Source organism: Lonchura striata, chromosome 25 (assembly GCF_046129695.1).
Source record: "Lonchura striata isolate bLonStr1 chromosome 25, bLonStr1.mat, whole genome shotgun sequence".
Lineage (NCBI taxonomy): Eukaryota > Metazoa > Chordata > Aves > Passeriformes > Estrildidae > Lonchura > Lonchura striata.
The window spans coordinates 6481349-6508879 of record NC_134627.1 but is presented as its reverse complement, the minus strand read 5'-3'; the positions used below and the strand labels follow the sequence as shown (position 1 = coordinate 6508879).

The 27531-nt window shown below is 56.0% G+C and overlaps 2 protein-coding genes across 7 annotated transcripts in view; both read right to left on the bottom strand.

Moving 5' to 3' along the window:
- Positions 1-27531, bottom strand: part of ZNF385C (zinc finger protein 385C) — a 61205-nt gene that overhangs the window by 6805 nt on the left and 26869 nt on the right. For 4 of the 5 annotated variants that reach the window (XM_021532883.3, XM_021532884.3, XM_021532886.3 and 1 more), the window contains 2 exons: positions 6289-6431; positions 1638-1748 (listed from right to left, as the gene is read on the bottom strand). In XM_021532883.3, coding sequence (XP_021388558.1) covers positions 1638-1748; positions 6289-6431 — 254 coding nt within the window. Of the gene's footprint in view, positions 1-1637; positions 1749-6288; positions 6432-23253; positions 23351-27531 lie in introns of those variants that run through there. The other variant, XM_021532887.2, reaches the window with a different exon arrangement.
- On the bottom strand, positions 10123-22169 carry C25H17orf113 (chromosome 25 C17orf113 homolog). Of its 2 annotated transcripts, none has more exons than XM_021532882.2 (3): positions 22095-22169; positions 13748-14372; positions 10123-12773 (listed from the first exon to the last, which is right to left on the bottom strand). In XM_021532882.2, the coding sequence occupies exons 2-3, from the start codon at positions 14264-14266 to the stop codon at positions 11241-11243; spliced, it is 2052 nt and encodes a 683-aa protein (XP_021388557.1). In that variant the 5' UTR covers positions 14267-14372; positions 22095-22169; the 3' UTR covers positions 10123-11240. The 2 variants fall into 2 exon arrangements, with proteins under 2 accessions (XP_021388557.1, XP_077644416.1); XM_077788290.1 differs by lacking the exon at positions 22095-22169 and adding an exon at positions 16002-16339 and having other exon boundaries at positions 13748-14688.

The following is a 27531-nucleotide window of genomic DNA, read 5'->3' as shown; positions in this document are numbered from 1 at the left end:
GGCAGTGGGGTGTAGCACAGAGGGGTGTTGGGAATGGGGTGTATCACAGAAGGGTGTTGGGAATGGGGTGTAGCACAGGGGTTTTGGCAGTGTGGTGCAGCACAGAAGGGTTTTGGCAGTGGTGTGTAGGACAGAGGGGTGTTTGGAATGGGGTGTAGCACAGGGGTTTTGGCAGTGGGGTGTAGCACAGAGGGGTGTTGGCAGTGGGGTGTAGCACAGAGGGGTTTTGGCAGTGGGGTGTAGCACAGAGGGTGTTGGCAGTGGGGTGTAGCACAGGGGTTTTGGCAGTGGGGTGTAGCACAGAGGGGTGTTGGGAATGGGGTGTAGCACAGCGGTTTTGGCAGTGGGGTGTAGCACAGAGGGGTGTTGGGAATGGGGTGTAGCACAGCGGTTTTGGCAGTGGGGTGTAGCTCAGAGTCATTTCCCTCCTCTCCCCAGCCTGCTCTGACACCAACAGATTGAGGCCAAGGTATCAGTCTCTAAGACATCACCACATTGCTTGCTTGGCGAGATAAGGACCCTGCTCTGATTGAATGCATCAAGTCACTCCTAAAAGCAGCTTTCAGGCAGAATTTATGACTCCAGAAATGTACAATTGTTGCTGTAAAAATGAAATAAAGAGGTTTTTTGGTGGGGAGGACACATCACCCACTGTATCCTAAGGGGTGTCCAACACATGGTTCACGTCCCCAGCTCCTCTCTCTCAGTAAACGCTGGGTAATGAAGCGTGACTCTGATGGATTCATGTCTGCACCAAACTGATAAAAATGACCACCAAAAAAATCCCCTCAACACTGGTGTCCTCCCAACAGGGACAATGCTGCATTGTCCCCCAAAACAACCCCTGTTTGGCAATTTATGGAGTGGAACCCCAGTATGAATTAGACACTGTACCCCTGAGTAGGACGGATTAATTTGCACAGCATTCCTGGGGGCCAGCTGAGGATTTCTGGGCTCAGGAGGGGGAAGCATCCTACCCCATCCCTTCCCTTCCCTCTCCCTGTGGCTTTCTAAGGGCTGGGAATGGGAGCTGGGGCTGTGGCTGGTACGTGGGAAAGCGAAGGGCGAGTCCAAGCGTGATGCCTCATTAGCAAGGACAATAAACTCCCCCTGGATAACAGGGCTGGAACGGGGCTGGGTGCAGCCAAAGTAGGTCACAGCCTCTATGCTGGAACACCCGTGGGCTGTGAGGGTCTGGGCCAGCCAGGGGGACCTGGAAGGACATGGGCAGAGTGGGAATGGGGGCATGGGGTGCTCGTGGGGGCACTGGGAGCACACTGTGGGACCGACGCTCCTGGCACAGCACCTCTAGCTGGGAAGCAGCCGGAAACAGGGAAGCAATGAGCAATGAAGGAAGCAATGCTTTTTCTGAGCTGCTTGGCCATGCAGTGGAATCATGAAGCCCAGAACCAGGGAATTTTGCTGGCAGAGCAGCATCAGCCCCAGGCACTGCAGATCCAGCATGGCCAGGCTGGGATGGCTCCTCTGCAGAGCAGCTCAGTAGCCCACAGCCCCCGTGGGACACCAGGCACCGGCAGCTCCGGTGGGTGAGACTGACCCAGTGCTGGGGATGCCCCTGCCAGGGGCTGGCCCTGTGCCCCCTCCTCACTCCCAGCCCCATGTGTGGCCCCTCTTACGGCAGAGTTGAAGCGCAGGTGGCAGATGTTGCAGGAGATGAACTGCTTCTTCTTGAGCGGGGCCGGCACGCCGAAGGTGTGGCTGATCACCGCCTTCTGCACTGGGTCCATCTGGAAGGGGAAGGGGAGGGAGGGCTGGGTGCTGTGTCCTGATGGCTGCCCCAGCGTGGCACCGTGCCCTGGTGACCCCCACGCCTGTCACACTCCCCAGGAGCCACTGCCAGTGCCACAGAGCTCACAGTGGGTGGCTGGAATGAGTAAGGGGCTGCATCTGCCGAGGAGCCCTGCGGCCATGGAGGCTCCCCTGCACAGGGCAATGTGCTTGGTCAACACTGGCTCCTGTCCTGCTTAAACCATACCTGAACCCATCAAATCCACCAGCTCCCAGTGCTGGCTGTGGTCTGGCAGAAGGGATGAGGCCCCATCTGCACCAATGTGTGCCCAAGTCCTCTCTCCCCACACACAGACATTTGTGTCACAGGTGGCAAATTACCAGTTTCTGTCTGAACCTCAGTGGCTCCCCTTAACCTCAGCAGGAGCAGAACCTACCAAAATGGGGGGCAGAGGTGGCCAAAACAAGCATCTGGCCATTCATTCTCCATGTGCTCCTCACCAGAGAGTTGGGATGTCCCCATGCAATGCCAAAGGCATGAGCAGGGCCATGTGTGCCAGACCATAGGACACCGACAGCCCAACTGGGTGCAAGGGCAGGAGGGACACCAGTGCTGGCTGCCACAGCCACAGCTCAACCACGATACAGTGCCCACAAAAGCTCCTCTGGGCTGCCCCACTGCTGCCCAGATGTGCTTTTCACACGCTCAAACCCAACAATGACAACTCGGTCACCATGCAGGGCACACACAGAACCTGCCAGGAGCCATGTCTGTCCTCCAGCCCGCCCAGGGCTGTGGTGGGGCCAAGCATGTGGCCAGTGCCAGGCCCCAGCCCTTCTGTCTCGCCTCAGGGCTCGGCCTCATTCCACAGCCCAAGCACCAAACTGCTTCCAAAAGCCATAATTGTTTTTAACAAAATGCATTTATTAAGGAAGAAAACATAAGAATAACCTCTTTGTCTGAGCGTGGCTCCAATCTATAATGCAAGTATTGTTCCCTTCCCTGTGGCACAGGGAGATTATCTTATCTGAGTCCTGCTGTCAGAAGAGCCCGGGGTTTTCAGCGATCGTATTTCTCTGCAAAGCTATTTCACTGCCGAGACAGGTGCATCAGTCTTCGAGGCACATGCCTGGACAACAGCACCATTATCAAGACCCCAAATTCCTTTCCAGGAGTGAGCAGAATGGTAAAAGCAGGTGATTAATGAAGTGCCTGTTTGCTATGAAATTTTACTCACTTATCTGGCATATAAATGAAGAAGCATTTGGGGTTCAGCAGAGACCTGGAGGAAGCTACAGATGGCCAAGATGCTGCTCCACGCATGACAACAAACATTGCAATGTGCTGCGGGCAGCACCCCCATGCTCCTGGACTGCTGGGCCAGTACTTGTTTTCCAGAGAAACACCCACCTTTCCATTCAGGAAAGAAAAATGTCTTCAACCTTCCCAGCAGTCTCAGCCACCAGGCTCCAGCTGGTTGCTCCCACCAGCTCCCACCAAACAACACTGGCACCCACTGAGCACTGCCAGCTCCCATGGGCTCATCCCCACCCTGAGCAGGGTGGGGATCAGAGGAGGATGCAGAGGAAAGGGAGATGCTGGCATAAGGACACAAATGAGGCCAGGGACAGTCTTGGCTCATCTCAAACCTGCCAGTGAAGCCAGTGGCAGCAGGGCCACATCTGAGCCTCAACTACACAGTGGTGGTGCTGAACAGTCCCAGTACAGGGTCTTCTCATCCTCCTGGGGTTATGCCAGGGTGATGGCACCAACCTGGGTCTTTCCACCCTCTGTGCTTTTGCCAAGTCCACCCTGTGGCACAGCAAGGAGCTGTGTCCACCAGAGCACCCGCGACTGCTCTGGGCAGGCACAGGGCTCATGAGCTCCCGGGGGCTGGGCTGGCCAGCACACTCAGACCTGGCTCCTCACCCCAGCCCCAGGCACCCCAGCCAAGGCACGTGGTGCCACTGCTGCTCCTGCTGTCCCCAAGGGAGCACAAGCAGTGTTCCAGCTGCCCACCCTCACAGGAGCTCACATGGTCCCAGGTGCTTTGCCAGAAGCCCAGCCCAGCTCCAGCCCACACTAAGCGTATCTGAAGCGTGGTGCCACCTGAGACGCCTTGTGCTTCTCCCCAAAAACAAACACAAAAATCCCTTTATCCCTCCCTGCCGCATGCCCTCACAGCTCTCTCAGATATGGAAAAGTCCCCCCACCTCCCATGGGGCTGGCAGGGGCTGTGCTGCAGCTGTACCTACCAGTGCCTGCAGCCAGGCATTGAGGCTCTTCCTGGAGGTTTCCAAAAGAATGGAGCCAGTAACAGAGGTGGCTTTGGGCACCGCAGTCTTTGGGAATAGAGATCCTGGCTTTATAGTCAATTCGTATTGACTCACATTACTTTATTTATCCCTGGATGTTCCTGCAGATATAAATAGCGATCGCTGTGCCCAGCTCCCTGCGGCCGCTGAGGTCAGGGGCAGGAATTCACAGGGATGCAGCATCCCTTCAGATCGTGTCTGCTGACTGAGTTTTACGAGGCGCTGCTGGGTCCTGGGGATTTGCAACATCCCAAGCTAAGGGAAGGGCCTTTGGAGCAAGGAACGTGCCTCTAGTGCTGTTAGGGGTTTTTTCCCCTGGTTGTTGCTCTAAGTGACAGGAGGCAGCTTGGAAAGGTTTTGTTGGCTCCAGAGTAAAACATCTGCTGGGTTCATGGGAGCCCTGTGACCTGCTTGGAGTGCAGAGTGTTCTGCTGGGCAGTGCAAACAGCTCCTGCTCTGCAGGGCACTGCTGAGCCCCCACAGCATCACCAGAGATGCAGGGCACGACAGGGGAACCCCCAGATCCTGCTGCAGAGCAGCTGCAATGTGGCAGCGACCTCAGCAAGGGGCAGACCCTGACTGCTCCATCCCTCTCTCCTCACTGAGGCTCAAGTGGAGCTGACCAGCCTGGCTCAGGAGACGGGGATGTTCCAGCCCTACATCCTGAGGGATGGAGCCCCTGCTCTGGCTCCTCCAGAGCTGCCAGACCAGCTCAGGCTGCAGGGATGCTCCAGCCCTTCATCCTGTGGGAGGGAAGCTCTGCTCTGGCTCCTCCAGAGCCACTTGGCACGCCCTGAACCCCACCCAGCCTCCTTTGGCCACATCCCCAGCACAGACACTCCCCAAAGGGCAGCTCCTGCTCCCGGACCATCAGCCAGCAGCACACACTGGGCTCAGGTCTGAGCTCAGAGTGGTTGACTCCAGGTCCCCAGATGGTTGGGACAGCCTCCCCTGGCATCTCTGTCCGTGTCCAACCCATCCTCTGTGTTAGAAGCCCACATGGAGCACAGCAGCCGTGTGACACTGCGTGGCTCCAGCAAGTACCAGATCCATTTTCCAAATTACTGATTTTTTTAAAGCAACAGCCGTGGGTGAACACGCACTGGGGCAGCGGCAGGTGGGAGCCAAGAGGAGAGGACAACAGGCGTTGGGTCAAGTTCACTTCTGATTCCAGCGACTAAAAAAAGAGTCCAGACAAAAAGCAGGAGCTACAATGGCATCAAAACCCCTCCTGTCCTGTGTTCCAGCTCATTAGCCCGGGGAGAGGCTGGGCTGGGGCTTCAAAAGAGCTTAAAGGACTCAGACGCCTGAATCCCATTCAAAAGCAACAGGAATCCTGCGCCTAATTTCTGAGCTGTCTGTGAGGATCTCAGTGATAATTTGCACCTTCTGAGCACGTTGAAGCTCAAAGCCACTCACAAAAGGCCAGTGAGCAGGGAGGGGGTTCAGGAAAGTTTAATTTCCAGGCTCATGAGAGAAAACAACGGGCATTGACTGAACCCCAGAACACTGGTGTGAAGTGCTGCAGGGGCAGAGATGGGGAGCAGTCCCCGGGCCCACTGCCCTTCCCAGAACACAGCCTCCTCCACAACATTTCTAGGCAGCACCCAGGGGTTACAGAGACCCCCACGGGGCTGGGACCAGCCTGGGGGAGCGGTGCAGCATGGGGAGAAAACCATTTCACACCCGACACGGTGGTGAGTCCTTGGTCACATCCATGGCATTTAACTGTCTAATGGAACATCTCTAAAGATGTGTGTCATTGCCCACTCCAGGCACCTGGCTTGGTAGTCCAAGGTCAGGGACCTGGAGCCCAAATGGGAACAGCCCCTCAGCACTGACTCCCCCAATATCCATGGCACCAGCCACATTCCTCATATCTGTAGCACATTCTCTCTCTTTCTTTTCTTTTCCTTATTTAATTTTCAACTAATGAACTCCTCTCCAGAGCTACTTTATTACTATTGATTCCAGGGGCAAAATCCAATTGATCTTGGTTAAAATGAACCATGTTTTTAATTCTGGTACTGACAGACGCTGGCTTGGCAGGAACCTCTCTGAGCTAAGGGCAAAATGGGCATGTTGAACTGGCATCCAGCAGCCAAAGACCTCAGGAATTAAACCAGGTAGGGTTTAAGGAGTGGTGCCATGCAGAGGATGGCCTGCTGTAGGGGAGGAGAGATCTAGCAGCCGATGCCCATCCTCTCCTCCCTGGGGACTCACCGTGTTGAAGTTGGGGAAGAGGTTGAGCGGTGATGTCCCGTTGAGCCTGAAGGTCAGAAAGTGCTTGATGTCCAAGGGGGGATGAAGAGGCCGACCAGGGATGGGCAACGATGCTAAGAGGGGGCTGCTGTGACCGGAGGGACCTGGGCAGGCAGAGGGAGAGAGCAGAGTTAGCACTGTGATCCCTGTTCGCTGCAGGAGGACAGAGTACACCAGACACGGCACCTGGGGACATCTGCCATGGACTACAGAACCCTCCCAAAGAGCAGCCCCAGCCCAGGGTGGCTCTGGGAACCTCTTTGCCTTCCAGGCTCCAAACCAGCACACCAGCTCGAAGCTGGATGCAATCACCACAGCGTGGGCACCTGGAGGAGTCCGAAGCCTCAAAAGGTGCCCAAACCTCCCCCAGGGAAGCAGCTCTTCCCCTGGGCTCTCCCACGGAGCCACACAGCCCTGGGTTCCCCCACACCAGCATCCCAAAGGCTCCTCACTGGGGCTGGTGAGGTTTTGGCTGGGGACAGAGGCTGAGCTGCCCCCACTCCTGCGGCACAGCCGCCACTCCCCGTCCCCCGCAAACGAACCACGCGCTCCAGCGTGAGGTTTAAAAATAGCCCAGAGTTATTAATAATGTTCTGTTTCAATAGAAAACACCCGTGGGACACGGGAGGAGGGAAGGAAGGCCAAGCAGAGACGTGTCTCCAGCCTGCTCCCCATCCCAACTCGGACTCATCACACATGATGAGCGCAGGAAAGCATCCTGCAAGTGGCAGAGGGAGATCCTGCCCAGCTCTGGGAGCAAGGAGGGGAGAAAGCTAAAATAAAAAAAAATTAACTAATCAAACACAATAAATAAGAAATTATTTTAGAGTGCAGTGAGTCAGAAGAGCCCATTCACATCCCACATGGCTTCACAACTGCTCCAACCCACCCAAAGCCCCATCCTTTTCCTGCAGCAAGGACAAGATCAATGTTCCTCAGTCCTCTGGATTTTTTTGAGGTTTGGGCTCTTTTCCACCTGAAAGGCATCATGAATCCTTTGACCCAGCACAGCACAACCCCACCTCACCACCCCCCTGGAGCTGAGAATACTCTTGTGGGAGGCTGACTGGCCAGTCCCCACTCCCACAGCAGAAACACTCTCCACCAGCACCTCTTGTGACAGCCGACAGCCCCCATCCCCCCACACCCTGACGCCAGCTGTGCAGAACGAGGATCCCAGGCTGGTGCTGCTCCTCACGCTGCTCCACACCCCATCCAGCCTGGTGCAGGATGCGAGACACGCATCTGAAATTCCAAGTTTGAGAGGTTCCCTGGATTTGAGCAGCCAGCGCTCGTCGCCAGCCCCACGGGCACCAACGACCTCTTTCTGGGCGAGCGCACGCGGAGGCTCTGCCGGAGCCATCCCCAAGCCAGGCCTGACTCCGGGGAGGAATTACAGTTTGCTTCATCGGGCGTGCACTGATCGAGTTAATTCCAGAGTCGCCCAGAAGGGAAATCTGCGAAACCGCTTAAAAATAAATAAATAACATTACAGCAGCAGCGAGCGGGACTGGGTGAGGGGTGCATAATTAACCTTCTGAGGCGTGAAGCAGCGTTTCTACATCAAATCATTTGAGACGGCTGGGCTGGCGCCAGAGGAGCTGCCCTGGGACCCCCCAGCACACGCAGCCAGGGCCCCACGCGAGAGCAGCGAAGGCATTTGGGGCTCAGTCATGAGGGGTGCCACTCATCACAGCCCATGCAATTTGTATGGACTGCACTGGCCTTAAAAATATAAAATATACATACATACATACATACATACATACACACTTACATACATATATATATATTTATTTATTTATTTATTTTTATATGTATATATATGTATATATGTGTTTTAATATTTATATATATTTATATATTTAATGTATTTTATATAGATATATAAAATATATTTATATATATATTAAAATATGAAAAAAATATATATAGGAGGAACAAGAGGTGGGTGATCACCTTATCCCCAAAATCAGTGACTACAAGAAGTGATGCTGCAGCTCAGCTAATGCTTGGGCTGAAGGGTTCACTCCCTGGGGAGCAGCTCCTGCACTGGGCAGGCACAGGACGAGTGCTGAGGGGACACAGACTCCCAGGATCGGCCACCACCTGCAGCAGCTGCTGCCCACCAATGGTACAGAGAAGATACACCAACCTCTTTGGCACATCCTTGAGCTCAAATTTGTGGATTAAACACATTTCCGGACTGGGATAAACCAGGCAGTTAGAGAGAGCTCAGAAACCCCTGTGAGACCCTGCAGATGGGCAGGTCTTTTCTCACTTGGCTTTGTCCCTGAAGCAGACAAGACCACGAGGAGCAGGAAGAGGGCTCAGGCCACCCCAGTGAAGCTCCCAGCATGTCACAACACCCCCTGGGGCACCCACAGGATGCTCTTGGAGCACCTTTCCAAGGTTACAGGGCCATGGCATTGTGGGTCCTGCCTTACCTTTGCTGCAGGGCAGATTCCAGCAGCAGCTGAGGGCAGTATTTTTAGGTATTAATTAGCCACTCAATTAAGGAGATTTGCTTTTGGGAGAGTGGCAGGGTCCCAGGTCTGTATAGAATGACACGACCTTAGGCAAGGTGACAGGCACGGCCAGCAGCAGGTGGGGCTGTGCTGGGGGAACAAGCCCCCAGTGGTTCAGCTTTTTGTCACAGCTCCTGCTCTGTCTCCCCCCACTTTGGCAGAGCAGCCCCCACCTCCACAGCAAATGCTGCTGCTCTGGCACTGCTGGTCCTCCTGGACAGGACATGCTCCAGGCTCTGCAGAGCATTCCAAGGGGCTGGTACAAGGAGAGGAGCACAGGAACCACATGCTCCTGGTGTGAGCATCTGCTGCAGTTTGAGGGGGGGTGTCTCTGTGCCACCCCCAGTCCACAGGTACGGTCCAGGCCTGACCAAGAGATGTCAAAGCCACAAAGTCCCTGAGGTGGTGCCACGTGTCTGATGTCTGGGCTCAGCCACAGACACCAGAGCCTGAACATTCTCCTCCTGGGGCTCAGCCCTTTCCCAGCCCTCTGGAGCTCAGCCCAGTTCCTGTCCCACAGACAAGTGACTTTTGTAGGGATCCCTTGGAATTTAAAGGAATTTCCAGCCCTACATTTAACCAAACTCACCTGAACTGTGTCTGGCTGTCGCCCCCAGCCTGTCCCCCACCCCTTCACCCTTCACAGCCACTGGACACACACCTGCAGCAGGCTTTTCTCCTGGTCCCTGTGAGGCAGAGCAGAGCAACTGTTGAGCTCTGTCACCTGCCTGTGTGAAGCTCCCCGAGCTGCCTGTGCAGGCGGCGGGGCCAGCGCTGCAGGTTCTCACACCAACACGAGTCTGCCAGGACCCATCTCCGCAGACGCCGCTGCCTCAGCGAGCATCTGGCGCGGAGTCTGCCCAGGCCAGATGGAGATGGAGCTGTTTATTCACAGAGAGGCTCCCTCCTGGCCTGGGAGATGTTCTCAGCAATTTTTGATGGTGTCTCTAAATCCTTAGGCGGGGCTTTAAAGCTTTTGTCTCTGGCCAAGCATGTTTCCAGGAGGCTCCCCAATGCCAAAGGCTGATGGCCAGAGAAGAGGAGCAACCCCCAGTCACAACGCTGGACCATGATGGCAGCACCAGTGCAGCCCCAGCACCTCTGGGATCTGGACTAGGAACAGATTGCATTGCATTGGACTCCCAGAGCAACCAGACCTGGACTGTGAGGCAGCAGATCTGCTACATCCTCCCATTTCCAGCTTTTAGCAGCCCCAGCAGAGGACCTGGTGCTCAGGATTCAACTGAGGTAATGCTTCATGATGCTGTACTGGGTTTATTGCTGATTAGAATCAGTCTGAAGTGAAGGAAACCCTCCAAGTCAAAGCCAGCAAAGCCCCATCACACCAGAACAGCACCCCAGCCCCACTGGGACCACCACACCCGTGGGCAGAGGGCCCCGAGCTCCTGGCTGCTGCAGGCACCAACAGCTCTGCCCACCTTGGGATAGAGAGTAACACTTCAGAGCAGAAATACAAGCTGAAAACCTCCAGCTGGTCCCAAAAGCAGTTGTTGAAGGACTTTCTCCTAGACTGCAGGTTGCCAAGTGCTCAGGGTGCAAAGGGAACTCAGGGAGGTGAGGATGTTTTGGAAAGAACAAGAATTAGCTATTGCTTGGTTTTGGACCCCTGCTCATAATTTATTCTGTCCTTGCAAAAAAAAAAAAAAAAGTCCTTTTAGGTATCTTTACACTTTAAACTTTAGGAAAATTAAGATAGACCTTTTTAATATAGATATTTATATATGTATATTTTTATATATATACACACATACACATATGTACACAATGATGCATTTAAGGTTACTATTTCCTCAGCCATTACAATATCATTCCCTAAATCTCTTGCTCTTGAAATGATCGTGACTTGATGCCACTACTAAAAATACCCTGTGCTGTGTGCAAGGAACACCAACACGACACCGCCAGGCATGTTGGGGTCGGCGCAGAGCTCGGAGGATGCGCTGCCTTTTCTGCATTCACTCTCCAGGCTCCAGAATAACAGAAATCCCATCTTTTTGCAGAGCATTAAGCAAAAGCTGCTGGGTATCTTTGTGCAAAGGCAATGTGACATTTGAGCTCAAGAGCTTTGCCTTCATCTCCCTAAAACAAAATAATGACAAACCCCTAGAAAAAACTCATTGCAATTTGGGATCTCAGGTGGCCCCAGGATTCTGAGTGATTCAAACAGAGGTTTGGGGCATGAGGGAGGGGTGGTCATGGCACCAGCATGGCTTTGCAAAGGATCCTGTTTTCTCTTCCCAGCACAGAGCAGGTCACCAGCCACTGCGGCTGCCCAGCAGCGAGCAGTGATGTGGAAAGGCGGCGCTGAGCTGGCCCTGGGGGCTGCCCGCAGGCCCCGGCTCCTGCCCAAGGGCTCAGCCACGCTCACTTCACCTGTGCCACGATGAACCCAGACTCCCTCATGCTCTCATAGTACTCGATGGCCAACGCAAAGTTGAACTCGCTGATGGCCGGCCCGTCGATGGCGATCTTCATGAGGTCAGAGAGCCCCTCGTCCTTGGCAGGGCGCGAGCGGCCGCGCTTCAGCAGCTCCCGGCCGCGGCTGATCTTCTCGGCAAGGGCCGAGCCCAGCGGCAAGGCCAGGGCAATAGCTGCCAGGACTGCAAAGTCTGGGAAGAGTTCATGCATCTCAGAGCTGCTGTAGACCAGCTTGACACAGAGGTCCTTGAAGGAAAGCTGGCTGAGGCTGAAGACGATGCGCTTGAAAAGGGGAAAGTCGCTCAGGGCCCTCTCGCTCACCACCACCCGTGAGTACACCTGCAGTAGGAAATTCAGCTCGCTGACCCCATAGCTGCCAATGTCCTCCAGAGACTGGGGGTAGCACTTGGGGTTGAAGATGGCAGAGAAGGAGCTGATGGCCTCCAGGACGCTGCTGGGGAACCTGTCCAGCAGGTTGCCCCGCACCCTCTCCAGGTAGCTGTCCTTCAGGTGCTCAAAGTGTTTCAGGTGCACTTGTGAGCAGTTGGCCAGCTCAACACCCTTGTAGTAGAGGCGGCTCTCGCCCTCCCGGCCGTCCTGCGGGTGCTTGTTCATCTCACTGAGGAACTCCCGGAGGTTCTGGCCACTGGTGCTCTGCTGGGCCTGCAGGGTGGTGGCTGTGGCTGAGACTATGGGCTTCAAGATGGAGAGGTCGAAGTCCTCGATCTGGAAAAAACGACTGAGCTTCTGGAAGATGGGGAGAACATCCAGAAGGATCTTGGTGAAGGCCACAAACTGGAACTTCTTGAGCTCTTCGCAGAGGCCACGGGCCACAGGTGAGCGCTCCGCCTCGCTCTCCAGCAGCAGCACCAGTGTGGGCCACGAGGAGTCGATGGCTTCTACAGCTGGGAAGATAGAAGTCCAATGGATGGCTTTGGGGCTCCCGAGGTCTATCTCACAGAGGTCCAGGACTCTCCGCAGCTCCTGCAGGCTATCACCTTCTCCCTGGAAGCTGGAGTAGAGCCTATACACAGCATCCACGGTGGTCTCGTACTTCTGGAGGTACTCAATGGTGCTGATGCTCTCGGCCAGCAGCAGGGAGGTGCCGTGGGACAGGCAGTGCACCTCAGTGAGGAGAGGGCAGAGCGAGGTCAGCGCCGTCCCCACCCCGCTCAGCCTCTCAGCCACCAGCGAGGCACTGCCAGCGCTGAGCCAGGTGAGCTTCATGGTGGGGATGCCGAAGGAGCGCATCACCTCACCCACCTTGCCTGCCACAGCGGAGGCCTCCCCGGCAGGCAGCTCGAAGCTGCCCAGGAAGGTGGTGGAGGTCTGCCCACTGCAGGGGGAGACAGTGGTGGTGAACATGGCGAGGCTGCGGTGCTCCAGGACGTCCACTGTCTCGTCCACCACCAGCCCAATGAATGGCGAGGCTTTGATCCTGTGCCTGTCCTCGTTGTGGAGGACTTTGGCAATGGCTGCCTGGGCCAGTTGAAGGAGGGGTGCAGGGAGGGAGAGAGAAACACAAATGAGATTCAGAGGCAGTGGGAGATGCGCAGCACTGGGCACAGAGTGAGCGGGTGGGCTCCCACCCACAGGCTCCCACAGGACATGAGCCCCGAGCCAGGGAAAAGCCCTTATGCTAAGTGCACACACAAGGGCTGGAAATTGCTTTCTTTTTCCCTAATAAGCTTTCTCCACCTGCTTCTGTTTGGCAGCTCAAACACCATGGGAAGCTGCTGAGAGCTTTGGGGTTCCTGTCCTGAGCTTGGGATCAGAGCCCCACAGATGCAGCAGGACATAGCACCACCAGCAGCACTGACCCCTCAAGCCCTCAAAATCCCATTCCCAAGCTCCCACCTATGCTGGCAGTGAGGCAGGACACCAGGAACGCACCTGCCCCATTCAACTCCAACAGTTCCACTTCACTGGCCCAGCAAGGGCAGGAGCAGCACAAAATAGCAACATTTTTTTCCATCTTTACTCATTTATTTACGCTCCCCCCATTTCAGGCAAACTCCCCAGTTCGGAGGGAAAACTTCTGCTGCAAGGATCACCACAGGCTAGGAAACCTAATTAGTGAGTTTAGTCTATCTGTAGCAAAATAAGGCACTACACAGAGCTGAAAAGCCTGGCGAACAGCCAAGACCCACTAAAAATTTAATTTGATTTTAGCAGGCATTAAGTGTTTGTAAAATTCTGAAATCCCTCTTAAACTCTCCGGCTACTTGATCTTTCTGATCACTCAGTTTAGGGCAGAAGATGCAAAACCCTCAGTGCTCGCATGTGCTAATTGAACTCCTGAGACAATGAGCTTCCATCCTGCAAAGCAGCCAGGCAGGCTCGGGGAGCTCCCGCACAGCCGGTGGGCGCGGGCACCGTCCCTGCCCTGCCAGGCATGGCGGCCACGCACCACAGCGGCCACCCAGGTGCAGCCCCCAGCCCCCCGTACACACCTGCATCTCCCTGACGCTGCCAGGGTGGTAGTACTCGCTGTGCTCCGAGGCCAGCAGCGCCTGGCACAGGTTGAACTTCTGGAAGTTGAGCAGGGAGGAGCACTTCTCATCCGGGATGTCCTCCTTGGCCATCCAGTAGACGGTGGTGAGGACGGCCACCTTCGCCGGGTTCACCTCCACCTTGATGAGTGAGCGCAGCTCGGGGTGGCCGTGGACACGGGTCTCGAAGGCCAGCTGCTCCCGGTTCACCGCCAGTGCCTGGCGGTGCGCGCCGGAGGTGACGTGCCGCAGCAGCGCGTGGCGCTGGAAGTTGTCCGTGCCCACGGTAAAGGCGTTTTCCGCTTTACCGTGCTTGTTCTTCACCAGCGCCTGCCGACACTCTATGCAAAACATGAGTTTCCTCTCATAGTCAAACTCCAGCCAGGTAAATTCTTCCTTCCAGTGCTCATTGAAATAGCGTTTACACTTTTTATTGGAATTGGAAGTTTCCCCAGCTGGCTTTTTTCCTGGAGGCACCATACTGCTGTGGCTGGGAAATCAACTACGGTTGAACCGCACCGTGCCTTGAGGAGCAGCGTGCACATTTAATTTAGTAAGAAGGTCTATTACCACTCTCCTGGTCCGACTGGAGATGAAAGAGACACAAGGGAAATGGGATTAGGGCCCTGTAGACCTCAGCCAGGGCTGGCTGTGGTGGCACAAGCGTCAGTGGCATGGTGACAGCGGTGCTGAGGGCAGGACAGGCTGTGCAACAGCCCCAGCACCACACGAGGGGATCCCATCAAGCATCTCATCAGCACCGCCAGCAGCTCTTGGTGTCACTGGTGGGAGTGGCGCACACACAGATGCTCCCATCAGCACAGGAACACCCACATGCTTCCCCACGGAGCAGCCTTCCCCACTGTGCTGGCACTGGGAAGGTGAGGAAGGCTCAGCACTGGCTGAAACACCCAAAAAAGAGCATTCAGCACCCGCTGCTGGCAGTGAGTGCCAGGGCTCTGGAGCAGAACAAGGGTGACTGGGAGCTAGCTCACACACACGTGCTTGGGTGCACACATGTGCTCTCAGTCCTGCCTGGCTTGTCCCTCTTCCAGGGAATTGCCGAAGCCATGGCAGGTCCCATGGCAGCAGAGCCATGCTTTGCACAATCAGTGGCATCCCAGTGTCCCTCCCAGGAGGTGACACACTGAATCCACTCCAGGCCAAGCTCCCAAATATCTACTGAGCTAGAGGCTGCAAAGCACTTGAGCATGTAACCAAACCAGGACTTGAAGGGTTTAAGCATTCACTTGATCTCTTCCCTATGCTTCAGGCCTGCTCAGTCTGAACCCACATTTCTCCATGAACCGGACTGAAAATCCAAACTGAGCCTTGATAAAGGTGTTGGTGAGAGGAGGGGGAAGAATGCAGCGCTGCATGGGGAAGGGGGAGAACCAAAATGTAAAGGGAAAAAGAACACAGACACTGAGCAGCAGGAAAAGTGGGGAATACCATCAGTCCACATGACTTGCTGAGACACCGATGAGGAACCTGGGGTTTTTCTGAAGATCAAGCCCCCAAACCAGAGCCATTGCAGGAAAGAAGCCCTCACATTTCAGAAGTTAGAACAACACCATGACTCCCAGCGCTGCGAAAACCCACCCCCACAGAGCCAGTGCTCCCCACGGTGGTGGCAGGTGGCCCTGGAGTGACCTGCACCGCAGCCTGGCAGCGACCCCATCCATCCCTGTTGCAGCTCCTGGCTGCAATGGCCCCAGGGGGAGCATTCCTGCGCTCTTTGCCCGTCACTGACCCCATTCGCTCCCCAGCCATCCCCACAGCCACCCCCTGCACTTGCTCCAGCAGAAGCTGCTGCCTTGAAAAGAGAAGAAAAAAGAGCAGCAATTAGTGTGTGGGATGCACGAGGCCGGGGCGGGGGCTGGGATGGAGCCGAGCGCCGTGGCACCTCTTCCCGCAGCACCCGCGGGGCTCTGGCACCAGCCCAGCGCCCCTCAGCGCTGCTGCCCACGGCAGGAGCAGCCCTGCGCATCCCGAGGGACTCGGCAGCAGCTCGGGATGGGGGTCACGCTCCGATCCCCCCAGCAGCCTGCTTCTCCCCCGCCGGGAAGTTTGGGCAGGATCAGGATTTACTTGTGAGAGGATCAGCGCTGCCCTGACCCGTGTCCCGGTCTCGCCGTGCCCCGGAGGGTGAGCGGAGCAGCCCCAGCGCCCAGCCCGGCGTGCCCACCGCGCTCACCCGCCCCTACATACGTACCATGGAAAGGCTGCCATAAGCTTTGGGCTGGGGGGGCTTGCAAACTTCCCAGATTTTTAAATAGGAAAAAAAAAAATTAAATCATCTAATTAAAAAAAAAAAAAAAAAAACCACCAACAAAACAAAACAAAACAGACACCAAAACAAAACCGAACAACCAAACCCAGCCAAGCAACGCAAAGCCAAAAATAAACCAAAAAAAGCAGCGGGGCGTTTGGGAGGCGGCAGCACCCCCCGCCCCGCAGCCCCCGCGGTGCCGGGCTGCGGGAACAAAGCCTGCGGCGGCCGCCCGCGCTCAGCGCAGCCCGGGAGCCGCCATCTTGCTGCGGGCCGGCTCCCTCACGGCTGCTCCCCGCGGCCCACGGCGGCAGTGGCCACTAGCGGCGGCCGGCCGGGCACGGCGGCCGGGCCGCGGGGACAGCGGAGGTGGCGGCTGCACCGGCCCCTGCGGAGGGTGAGCCACGGAGCCTGTCCTGCCGCTTGCCGGGAGCCCAAGGAGCGATGGGCGTCAGGAGCCCGGGGGCTCCTGGCCTGGGTGTCTCAGCTGAGAGCTGGGCACACGCTGCAGGAGTTTGCAGCCGGCCAGGACGGGTGTTTGTGGGTTTTGGATGTGCTCTGCAAGCAGAACCCCAGCCGTGGACACGGTGTTTTGGCAGGATCCAAGTCCAAGCCCTTTAGGGAATGCCACAAGGTGTTTCCTGCTTACCTGTGCTCCCAGTCCATAGCTGCAGGGCTGGGGAAGAAACCCAGCCCCTTTCCCCAGGGCTCCCTAACGAGCAGAGGGGTTCTTCACGTCCCAGAAAGCTTTCCTATAGCAGTAAACGCAGGTGAAATTTAGAGCCTTTTGGCTACTTCCAGAAAGATGATTTTGTGCCACCTTTGCTTTCCGCAAACAAGGCTCCTGAGAACACTGAAATCCCAACCAGTGTCCCGCGGGACCCACGATGGGAACCCGGCTCCTTGCTTCCCAGCACATGTCCTGTGCCTGGGAGCTGAAGGATGCTCCCACCCAGACTCGCCCTTCTCCAGGTGTAGAGTTTGGCCATGAGGAGGGACAAGGTCCACTGGAATTCGCCTGGATTAGGAGCTGCATTGTACCTGGCTCCAGCTGGCTCTGCACCAGGGGGGTCTGGCGACCCCCATTTAATTCCTCTCTTTAGGCTCCTCCACATATCCCGGGGCAAGAGGCTCTTCCTGCGCTGGGGACATTCTTGCCGAAGTGTCAGCCCAGGGTTAATGAGAGCAGGAGGTGGTGAAACCAGAGCTGGCTCCTGGGGTGAAAACGCACCCGATTTATTCTTGTGCTAATGCCTCGAGAAAAGAGGATTGAGCCTTTTTAATGAGTTTTTAGGCAGGAGCCTGCTGCATCCCCCATTCCCTGGTTGCCAGCACCCAGAGCAGGACGGAGAAGGTCAGCGACCCCAAATTAGCAGTGGATAGATCCAACTCCAGTTCCCATTGGGACCCCTCCACGGAGGATTCCCCTGCAGTGGAATCCATGGGACTCCAGACAAGAGCACCCTTGTTCTACCTGCCCCATGCAAGAGGCAAGGCTCAAACCACTGACCCCTTCTCCCCTGTAAACCCATTCCTGCTGGAAGCCTCAAGCTGTAACACGAATTTTGGGCAGCATTTGCAGGATGTCCCTGACCCTGCTGAGCACTCTGCCCTCACATAGCTGCCGGATATCAGACGTCCTTCCTAAAGGAACTGGAGTGGAGATACTCCTGTTTACCTCCATGCAGCAGCAGCAGCCTTGGCTCGAGCCAATTGTTGCTATTTTTCCCGACTGTGCCATGCTGGGTGGGCAGGTGCCCGGAGCACCAGCACATCCATCATCCCCTCGGCTCGAGGGCGGCAGCAGCCATGAGCCACAGTTTCCATCTGAGTCCCAGTTTCCATTGGCATCCCACACCTCCAGCAGCCAGAGCAGACCCCACTGGGATGCTCCAGGCTGATCCCTGGCACCCCTTCCTGCACTCCAGCCCCACATCCATGGGTGGGCTCCCCGAGGGTTTCTTACTGCATCTATAAGAAGCTGAATAGAAGAGACCAAACCCAGCGATATTACCCAAAAAAAAAAGTTTAAATCCCCGAGTCCAAAGATATTTATGAGATTTTGTTTCCATCCTTGCTCTAAGCCAGTCAGGCTCTGGGAAATGACGCACGCTCTTCCCGCAGGGAAGCGGAGGTGCTGGTGTTCCCAGAGCTGCTGACCCCAGGGAGCCCATCCCTGCTCAGCCCCCAGTTCTCCTGCCCACCCACCTTGCTGTGCCCAGCTCCACCAGCCCTCTCACCCCTGGCCATCACAGGGCATGAGGTAGGAAAGACCCAGCACCCTGCAGGTCCCTGCTCACCCTCTGCATCCAAAACCCCAGCTGTGACAGCCCCCAAAATGAACTGGGAGCATGCAAGGGAGGGAGGACTCCTGGAGCTGCCCGGCTGCATCCCTCGCACCCGAAGGTGGTGACAGCTCAGTTCAATCTCTGCCGTGTGTGGCGGAGGGGGGAGGCTGCGAGGAGCCGCTGCCTCATGTGGGAGAGAGCACCCAGCACCGTGTCAGCTCAGCCAAATTAAAAATACTCCTGCAGCCCCCGGACTGGTGCCTGGACGGGCGGATCTGACAGGGACATGGCCTGCAGGATGTGCAGACACTGGAAGGGATGTGTTCCCATGCAGAGAAGGGGATGGAACACACAGTGGGGGACCCCAGTGTTTCCCAGCTGGGTCCCAGCTCTCCTGCAACTCAGGGTACTCAGGGGGCTGTTCCTCCTTTGCTGGGGGTGCCCTTCCAGCACCACTGTGGGCACAAAGACTCTGCCTCCAGCACACTCAGGTTGTGGAGGGGCTTGGATGGGCAGTGGGTCATAGGTAGTGAGCCATGGGGTGCTACTGGAGAAGAAGCCCCCAGCTTGGTGACACGGGATGCTCACACACACCCCACTGCCAGCTTGCAGGATGCAGCCTCGTGCCTCGTTCCCCTGCACAGCTTTGTCACAACCTTCAGCTGCGTGACTGCAGCTGGCAGGGAACAAGCCTTGAAATAAACTCAGATGACATTCCTGCAAACTCTGGACATGGCCACAACAGGATTACTGAGCTAGGCTGGGGAGCGGGGGGAGTGTGCTCATCTCTCCCCGCCGGCGACCCCAGCTCCGGGCTGAGGCTCCTCTGAGCAGCAGCTGAGAAGGGCAAAGCCCTTTTGTCAAGGAGCAGAAGCAGGGACAGGGTGATCTCGCTCCCTGGGCTTCCTCCAGTCCATGCACCTGGTCCTTGGGAGGCAGCTTGGCTGCCTCTTTCTCCCCAGGAGCTACAGAGAACTTCACCCCACAGCACTGATATCAAAATCAGCTGCTGAGGAGCTGGATATCAGTCTTGCTCTATCAAGCAGCTTTTCCTCTCTTGTCCACAAACACTGAGCCCAACTCCCTTTGGATTTTAATTCCCAACGCTCCCCATTTGCCAGGTAATGATCTGAAAAAAAACAGCATTTAGGAATGCCTCCTGCAGCAGGGATCCCAATCAGCCCAGTGTCCCCCGTGTCTCAGCCAGAAGTGCTGCCAGGCCAGTGCAGCCCAGCCAAGACCCCACCGACCTCTGCCACGGGTCCCGAGGGGCTTGGGGGGGATTTGGGCTCATCCTGACTAGAGGCAGCTGAAGGGAGGTGGCAAGCCCTGAACCCTGATCTGGGCTCCACAGCCCTGCCTGCCCCTCCGTGGGTGGTGGGGAGAGGCCAGGGTCCCCCCGAGAGATGGAGAGCTCAGGAGTGCACCAGAGCCCCCAGTCAGTTCAGCTTTATTCTGGACACTGTTTAAATTGTAAAAATTGCAGCCAAGTCCAATTTATTACAGCCGAGGAACGGCTGACAGAAATGAAAAGGGAGAAAAGCTCCTCAGATTGATGCTTTCTCACCATTCCAGTGAAATAACCAATTTGGAACAAATTAGGGGCTCCCGTCTCCACCAGCCTTTTGAATTGCCTCCAAGCCAACGCACATTTTTCATAGTGCAGCATTTCTTCCATTAGCAGCAAAAATTAATGATTTCTATTATTGAAGCACCTGAAGGCAGGTGCCACCCTCACACAGCCGGGGCTAGGTTGGCACAGAGCCCCCAGGGAGCCAAGAAAACCCACCAGAAGACAGCCAGGTTCAGAGATGACAAGTGACATGGCCAGAGCCACCTGGTAGGTCAGCGGCAGAGCCAGGCTCCAGCCAGTGGCCATCCCTGCTGGGCCGTTCCTTCTCAGCAATGCCATCCCAGAAGTGCCAGAGCACTGCACACAGACCACCATGGTGACACCCAAACCACTGCACGTGACAGTCCCCAAACCCCTAAGCAGTGAAACCATGTGGGCTTCAGCCAGTCCCACATTTGCTTGGATAGGAGGAAAAGGGGAATTGCCCCAACGGCGCCCATCAACTCAGACTTCAGCAGAGCAAGTCCTGGGGGACCAAGAGGGCTTTCAAACCCAAATCTACTTACATATTTCCCCTCCCAAGTTTTAGAGAGACCAAAGCCCTTTGTCTCCCCTCACCTCTCTCTGCTCCCAGCATTTTTCCCTGAGCACAGCTCCCCAGCAGCTGAAGCACACAACACCCCCTACAACCACAGCTGCCCCACGGCCAGGATGGTCATGCCTAGCTAGGGTTTGGGAGATGACACACGTCTGTCATTATTTTTAAATTAGATTTTTATTTCCTACCTCTAGTATTTCATTGTAATTTCCGCCACTCCTACCCAGGCCATGCTAATATAATCACTCTGGAGGAGAGTGGGAGCAGCCAGCCCACTCCTTCCAACATCCCGCTCAGGAAAGGCAAAAAAAAGCAATCTGCTAAATCCCCAGCCCCTGCAGTCATTACAAGCTCAGGGACATCAGGTGGGTGCTGAAACAAACCATCAAAGCCTCTGTGCCGCCAGCACCTGCCAGGAGCATCAGCACTGAGAAACTTCAAAAAAAAGTTCACATTTGCTCAAAATACTTGTTAGCAGTTCATTACTGCAGCAAGGTGAGGCATAATTAAGAATGGGCTAAAGAGATTTGTAAATTATATCCTCGGCTTGATGCTGGAGACGCAGTGATATTTTTTAGCCCACATCATCCTGGAGGTCAAGATTACATGACAGCTTGGTCTAAAAATACTCTGAAGGGGAGGCTGAGGCTGTTGGAGGAGGTCAGAGCCCCCTGTTCCCCCCTGCCCAGTGTTGCTCAGGTCTGAAACCAGGGCACAGATGTGTCCCCCAGGATATTGCTTGGAGCAAGCCTCAGTAATAAAAACAACTGCTGCATTTACAGGGAAATCTACCCAAAACAAGCACAGGCAAAGCTCAGTCCCACCATCTGCCAAAGGAGCGCCAAAGCCAAACCCAGCAGCTCAGTGGGGCCAGGCTCCCCACACTGGCACCCCCAGAAGTCCCAAGAGGGCTGGAATCACCATGAAAGCACTATAACCACCACGTTCTTCCCCCTGGAGCAACATGGTCCTGGAATGGGAACGTCAGTGAGCCCAAGACATTGCAGGGTCAAAATTGAAGCTTTAGTGGCTATTCAATGTTTCCTCCATATCTGAGGCTACAGAGTGAAAAGCAAGCTCTGGGGTTGGACTTTAGTTTGTCTTTTAAGCCTGACAAGTACTCCAGATAAATATCCCGAGTAGTGTTACACGTTCCAGAGAGACAGGGAAAGACATTTCAGAGAAAAGATTGTGTTTCAAACTATTAGAAAAATTAAATTGATCCACAGGAGACAGCTGGGGCCAGCTTGATCCATGGGAGACAGGCACCCCAACACGGGCAGCTGACTGATGTGCCAGGCTAACAACATCCATGTTCCTGGCATGGTCGCCCTCAGGCAACCACGGGCACCCACAAGCACACGTTATCAGAGGAAAATGAGAGCATGGCAGCCTGAGACGTGCCCGTGCCCACACAGATGTGCACAGCACACACACATGGACACACACACACGGGCACACCGCTGCCCACGGGGACGTGCCAGACCCATCGCTGCCAGCAGCCAGGGGCCACGCTCCCCTCCCCAGCACCTGCCGCAAAGTTAACGCTGATAATAAAACAAAACCACTGAAATTACCAGCCCGAATCCGCACAAAACCAAGAACAGCGTCACGATCTATCTGCTGCCGCTGCTCCGCTTCTCCAGTCCGTGCCAGCCAAGCCTGGCCACGGAGCTCCACCGCTGGCCACGGAGCTCCACCACTGGCCACCCCCACAAGGACACTGCTGGTCGCTCTCCCCCAGCCCCATATCACACAAAAAGCATCGAGCGTTTGTGTCGCAGGTGCAGCAGAAACACAAGTTGGAGCTGACACCCAGACAAAGAGCAAGGGCAAAATCCAGCCCCGTCAGCACACAACCTTTTCCCTCCTCTTTTTGCAGCCCTGGGAGAAATCAATAAGATGCAGTGAGTCAAACTCAGCTTGAAGCCCGTAAGTAATTAGGATTAGCAGGCTGGGAGCCGAGGGAACAGGCTGCCTATGTGCTGGGCGGGGAGGGACCATTTTGTGGGTGTAGGGTACAGCCTCAGCTGATGCAAATAACACGAGCAGCTTTTTACCGGGGTTTTCAGGCAGAACGGCAATAAGGAATGGGAACGACATCATTTCTTAGAAGCAAGAAAATCTCATGAGGATAATTTGGGGTGCCAAGCCCTGCTGGGAACAGGATGGGGACCCCACAGGTGAATCAGTAGTTGAGTTTGATGCCGAGCCCATTCCCAGCCCCTCACTCTGAGCCCGAACTCCTTGAGTACCGCTTATTCCGGGGGTTCTTTCCCAGCATTAAATAACCCACCTCAGTGTTTCACTATTTAAAGTTAGTGGCCAAAATCGCAAAGTGGAGAAGAGACCCCCCCACCCCCGAAACACACACACAGTCTGCGCAGATCTACCAGCAAAATAAGAACCAATTCGGTGTGTTTCTGTGCATGAAGAACAGCTCGGACGCTGAAAAAGTGCCCTTTCCTCCAGCTGAAGGAACCCGGCAGAAGACGGGAGCGCTCAAGCCGGGGCCGTGCGGGGAGCGGCAGCCCCGGGACCGCGGCGAGGCGATGCCCCGGTCCCCCTCCCCGCGAGCCCCACCGGCGCCCGAGCTCCGCAGCTGCCCCGGTCCCGCTGCACCCCGGAGCAGCGGCTCCGCCAGCAGCGAGCCGGGGGATGGAGGAGCGATGGAAGGGAGAGAGATGGAGGGCGACGCGGAGAGATGAGGCTGCGGGAAAGTTGCGTTTTACCCACCTAGAAGCATTTTGGATGCGGCTGCGTCGCCTCCGCGCTGCTGGTGCCTCCCGCTCGCCGGGCAGAGCTGCGGGCAGGGCCGGGCGGGCGCAGCCCCGCTCCCGCCGCCCCTCGCCCCGCGTCCGGCCCCGCCTCGGCCCCGCAGGAGCGCGGGGGGAGAAGCTGCCGGAGCTGCCGGGTATCAGCGTGGAGATGGGTGGGGGGGGGACCGGGCGCTCCCTCTCCCCGCACAGCCGCCCCCGAGCCGGGGCTGCCCCGAAACTTGGGGCGAGGGGAGGGAACCTTCAGCAGCTCCGCTGCACCCCCGGAGAGTCCCCTAAGGTGACTGCTTTGGGGTGACAGTGCCGAAATGTCCTTGTGGGTCTCCGCCGCCGGGTTTGGTCGGGGAGGGGAGACTCAGCGGCAGCCCCCGAGCCCGACCCCCGGGAGAGGCTCGCCGGCAGCAGGAGCGTGTCCCCGCCTGGTGAGCGCGGGTCCCTGCTCCGTTCAGCCCCAGCCCTGAGTGCTGGAGCACACCCAACCATGTCATCAGCTTGTGGGGTGACACGACTGGACACGGGCAGCCTGGCCCGAGTGGGGTGCTCGTCTCAGCCCCCCATGATTGGGGTTTTCATGAGCCTAGGGCCCACTGCCCTCCCCATCAGTTCATCAGCAAAGTTGGGCTCCTCATGGCAGCACCTTCTCTGTGCTGATTTTTGGTTTCTTCTCAGGAGGCAAGGCTCATTACTTGCCTACATTGCTGCCCTTTAAACAGGGAAATGAAAAACCTGCTTGTGAAAAGGGGAAACAATCATCTCCTCTGCCTCCCTGAATGGGAGACAAGAACAAGGAAGGAATTAAATATTTTTCTCGAGTCAAACAATGCAAGGAGTTGGGCAGAAACCGCTGGGTCATAAGCAGAGTGAAAATGAATATTTTAAACCATGAGATGCCTGAGTCCCTTCCCATGTGCCGCAGCCAGACTGGGCACTTTTGGGGTAAATTACTGAATTTTGGTGCACTGAAAAGCACTAAAGCCATCAGGGCTCCTCTGGGCACTGCTGCTGGGCTACAGCACACCATGAGTCTTTCTCCCAGACTTCACCTGGCACGGCTGGCACCGGGGCAGTGCTGGCAGAGCCCCGGGCAGGGTGTTGCTGTCAGGGTCGTTAACAGCAGCAGTAAGTTTAGCCGGGGCACTCGCTAATCCGGGATTGACAGCTGGCCCCGCAGGCCTGGCCCGACCTCCCGCAGGCTATTTAAACCCGATATTAATTTGTTTAATGTCATCAGCAGTTTGGTGTTACTGCAAGGACCGTGGAGCAGAGGGAGCTGGAAATGTAAAGACTGGGAGGAGCAGGGGGCTCCACCATCCCAGAACGATGGCTCTTCTCCTTTCCCCAGGGATAACCACAAGCCACGGGCAAGTCTGGCATCTCCTGACCTCCAGCCCCTCTGGCAAGGACCGGTGGGAGCAGCAAGGACCGGTGGGATGTGCAGCCCTGACCCCCACTGTATCCTCCATTTACACCCAGCCCTGACCGTTCTACCCAGCAATTCCCTCAATAAATCCTCTCCCAGCTGTGGTTCATGCTGCATTTATCCCAGCCAGGCGAGCAGGTCCTGGCCAGCATCGCCATGGCTGAAAGGGCTCGAGCTGGAGTGACACGGAGGGGTGGGAGGGAGGAACGGGGTGTGGGATGCTGCACTTTGTGGCCGAGCCTTTGAGGCCAGCTGGAGTGGAGGCTAATTGCAGGTGCTGATTACAGCCCCTGCCATTAACGCCTCCGGCCCTCCCAGCCCAGCCCAGCGCATCACTGGAATTTCCCAGCTCTGCACTGTGGGTCCGTCCTGTGCATAACTTGCTATATTTGTCATGTTCCCCAGCGCTGGCGTGGGGCAGCAGCACAAACCTTCGCACAGGGTGCAGACCCACATCTCCCTCCCAGTGGTGCTACCAGCTGCCCCCATCCCAGGGAGCCAAGCCCGTGGCTGCAGCTCCCCACAACCTCCTCTGTGGGATGAAGCTGCTGAAGCTTCTACCCCGGAGTGGCTGAGAAAGGTGCCCAGGGTCCATCACAACCAGCTCCACCATCCCATGGGATGCCCTAAAAATCCCCAGAGCCAACACAGGCCAGGTGCCACAGCCCCTCGTGGTCACTGCTTTCCAACACACAGGTTGATACCCACACGTGGGACACTGATGGCTGAACACCCCAAGAGTGTGGGGATGGAAACAGAGAGTTTCTTGTGAAATGGCCCCAGGCCCCAGCCCTCAGCCTGCAGCTCATCCCACCCATCCCGGGAGAGGCAAATCCCAAACACGCATCAAGCTGGGCTTGCTCGGGCAGGTCTGCTCGAATCCTGCCTGTGGCTTAAAGGATGAGGGAGGGCAGGGAGAAGGGGAGGGTGCTCAGCTCAGCTGTGGCACCAATGTCACCACTTCTCTGGGTTCTTTGTGACAACAGACTCCAGGAACCACAACAGAGGGATTACTCTGAACCCTGCTGAGGGCAGTGTTCAATTTTTGCTGGCTGAGGGATGTCCAGGACTGGCTCTTCCCAGCCTTAGACTCCAGAGGCAGCCTGGCAAATAGTGACCAGAACTGGGCAATGAGCACATCAATAAAGGAGGAGGGAGACAGGGATAAAAGATCAGCCAAAGTCTGATCAGTCTCCCCTGCCCAAGTCTGCCGAGTCTTCCAGAGCCTTTCTGGCTGACTTTGTTCACCAAGGATTTAGGGTATAATTTGGGGGTGAAAGATGCCAGATAGGATCAGGACTGATACACCTGGAGGATGAGTATCGGTTTTCTTCTGCTCTGTAACTTGAGCCCCATCAGCAGCAGAAGGCTCCGGCTGAAGCAGCCGCCGGCGGTTCGTCCCTGCCGGGCCAGGAAGGCAGGCGCTGACCTTTCCTGCTCCCGAGTTTGCTCAGGATTAAAGTAACATATTTTAAGGGCTGAATCCTCCTCCCCCAGGGGGCTTCCCACACAAAGAGAATGGGGTTTGTGGCTCACAGTCCCCCATGACCCCCCTGGTAAACAGAGACTTGCCAAACTGCTGAGTTCACAGTGCCCACCCAGATCCATTTCTTTCTTTATTAATCCCCAGTTTTTTTTTAATGAATCCTTCCTGCAGGTTTCTGCTTTTATGCATTTAAAAAGAGCAAACATGGGAGATTTGTGTCAGTGGAGGGGTCTGGCGACCCTGGGGGACACACACCCCCAGCTCTGACCCCCAAGGATGATCCAAGGTGGGCAGGGCTTTGGCAGTGGGGCGATGGGCTGTGCCTCCCTCCTTCATCATCTTTCCCAGGGAGGCTAATTACAAAGGCATCCAGGACACGTCTGTGAATAGGGTGGAGAAACTGGATGACCTAAAAATATTTAATTATCAAGAAAAGGGTTGGAAATTGCACCTGGAAATAGTTTCAGAGGGAGAGTGTAAGATTTTCCATCTTATTGACGTGGGCACTCCTGGAAGGGGCAGGGCAGAGGGTTCCACCTTGCCACCACACTTTGGTTCCCCCTGGGCAGTGCTGATTTCCTGGGGGGCTACAGGGCACAGATGGAGTCAGCTGAGGTTTGGCATGGAAACCAACTACCCAAAATCTTTTGGACAATTAATTAGCATGGGGTGATGCTGTCTCTGGTCTTGCCCATCAGGTTCTTGCTTAGCTTTGGCCCTTCAGGAGCTCATCTGGGCAAACACTCTTGTGCCACAGCTCAGAGCACACCGAGACACTCTGGCTGGCACAGCAATGGCCAAATAAATGAAACTGTTCCTCATAAATCTGTGGTGCAGAACATACCAGAGGTGAGCTGGAGCAGTGCTGTGGGCAAGCTGTCCAAACTCAGGGGCATGAAAAAGGAACTGAATTTGAGGTGAGCGGGCAGTGCCTGCAGGCAGAGGCAGCACTGCTCCAGCAACTCCAACAGCTCTGACAACTCCAACAGCTCCAACAGCTCCGACTCACATCCTCCTAAAGCAGAACTGGGGGCGGCCCAGGGAGGCTGCAGGGAAAGGCCACCGTCCTTGTGCTGGCAGGACACACGGCTGTGAACAGCAGTCCCTCACAGCCAGCTCATCCACAGCTCTGCACCACTCTGCTCCCAGTGTCACCAGCTCTCCCAGCAGCACCAGGACCAGAGAGCAGGGCCCTGCATCCCCCTGGATCCCCGATTCCAGGCTGTGGGCATGGCTCCAAAAGCCAGAATCCCATTTTCTCCCTCTGCACACCCGCACTGACACCACGGGGTTATGGAAAGGAGAGCTCACTCTGGGAAAGAGGCAGAAGC

Coding starts and splice junctions, on each gene's coding strand:
- C25H17orf113 (XM_021532882.2), bottom strand. CDS start 14,266: ATGGTGCCTCCAGGAAAAAAGCCAGCTGGGGAAACTTCCAATTCCAAT. Junction 12,774..13,747: donor GCAGCGTCAGGGAGATGCAG/GTGTGTACGGGG, acceptor CAACTGGCCCAG/GCAGCCATTGCCAAAGTCCT.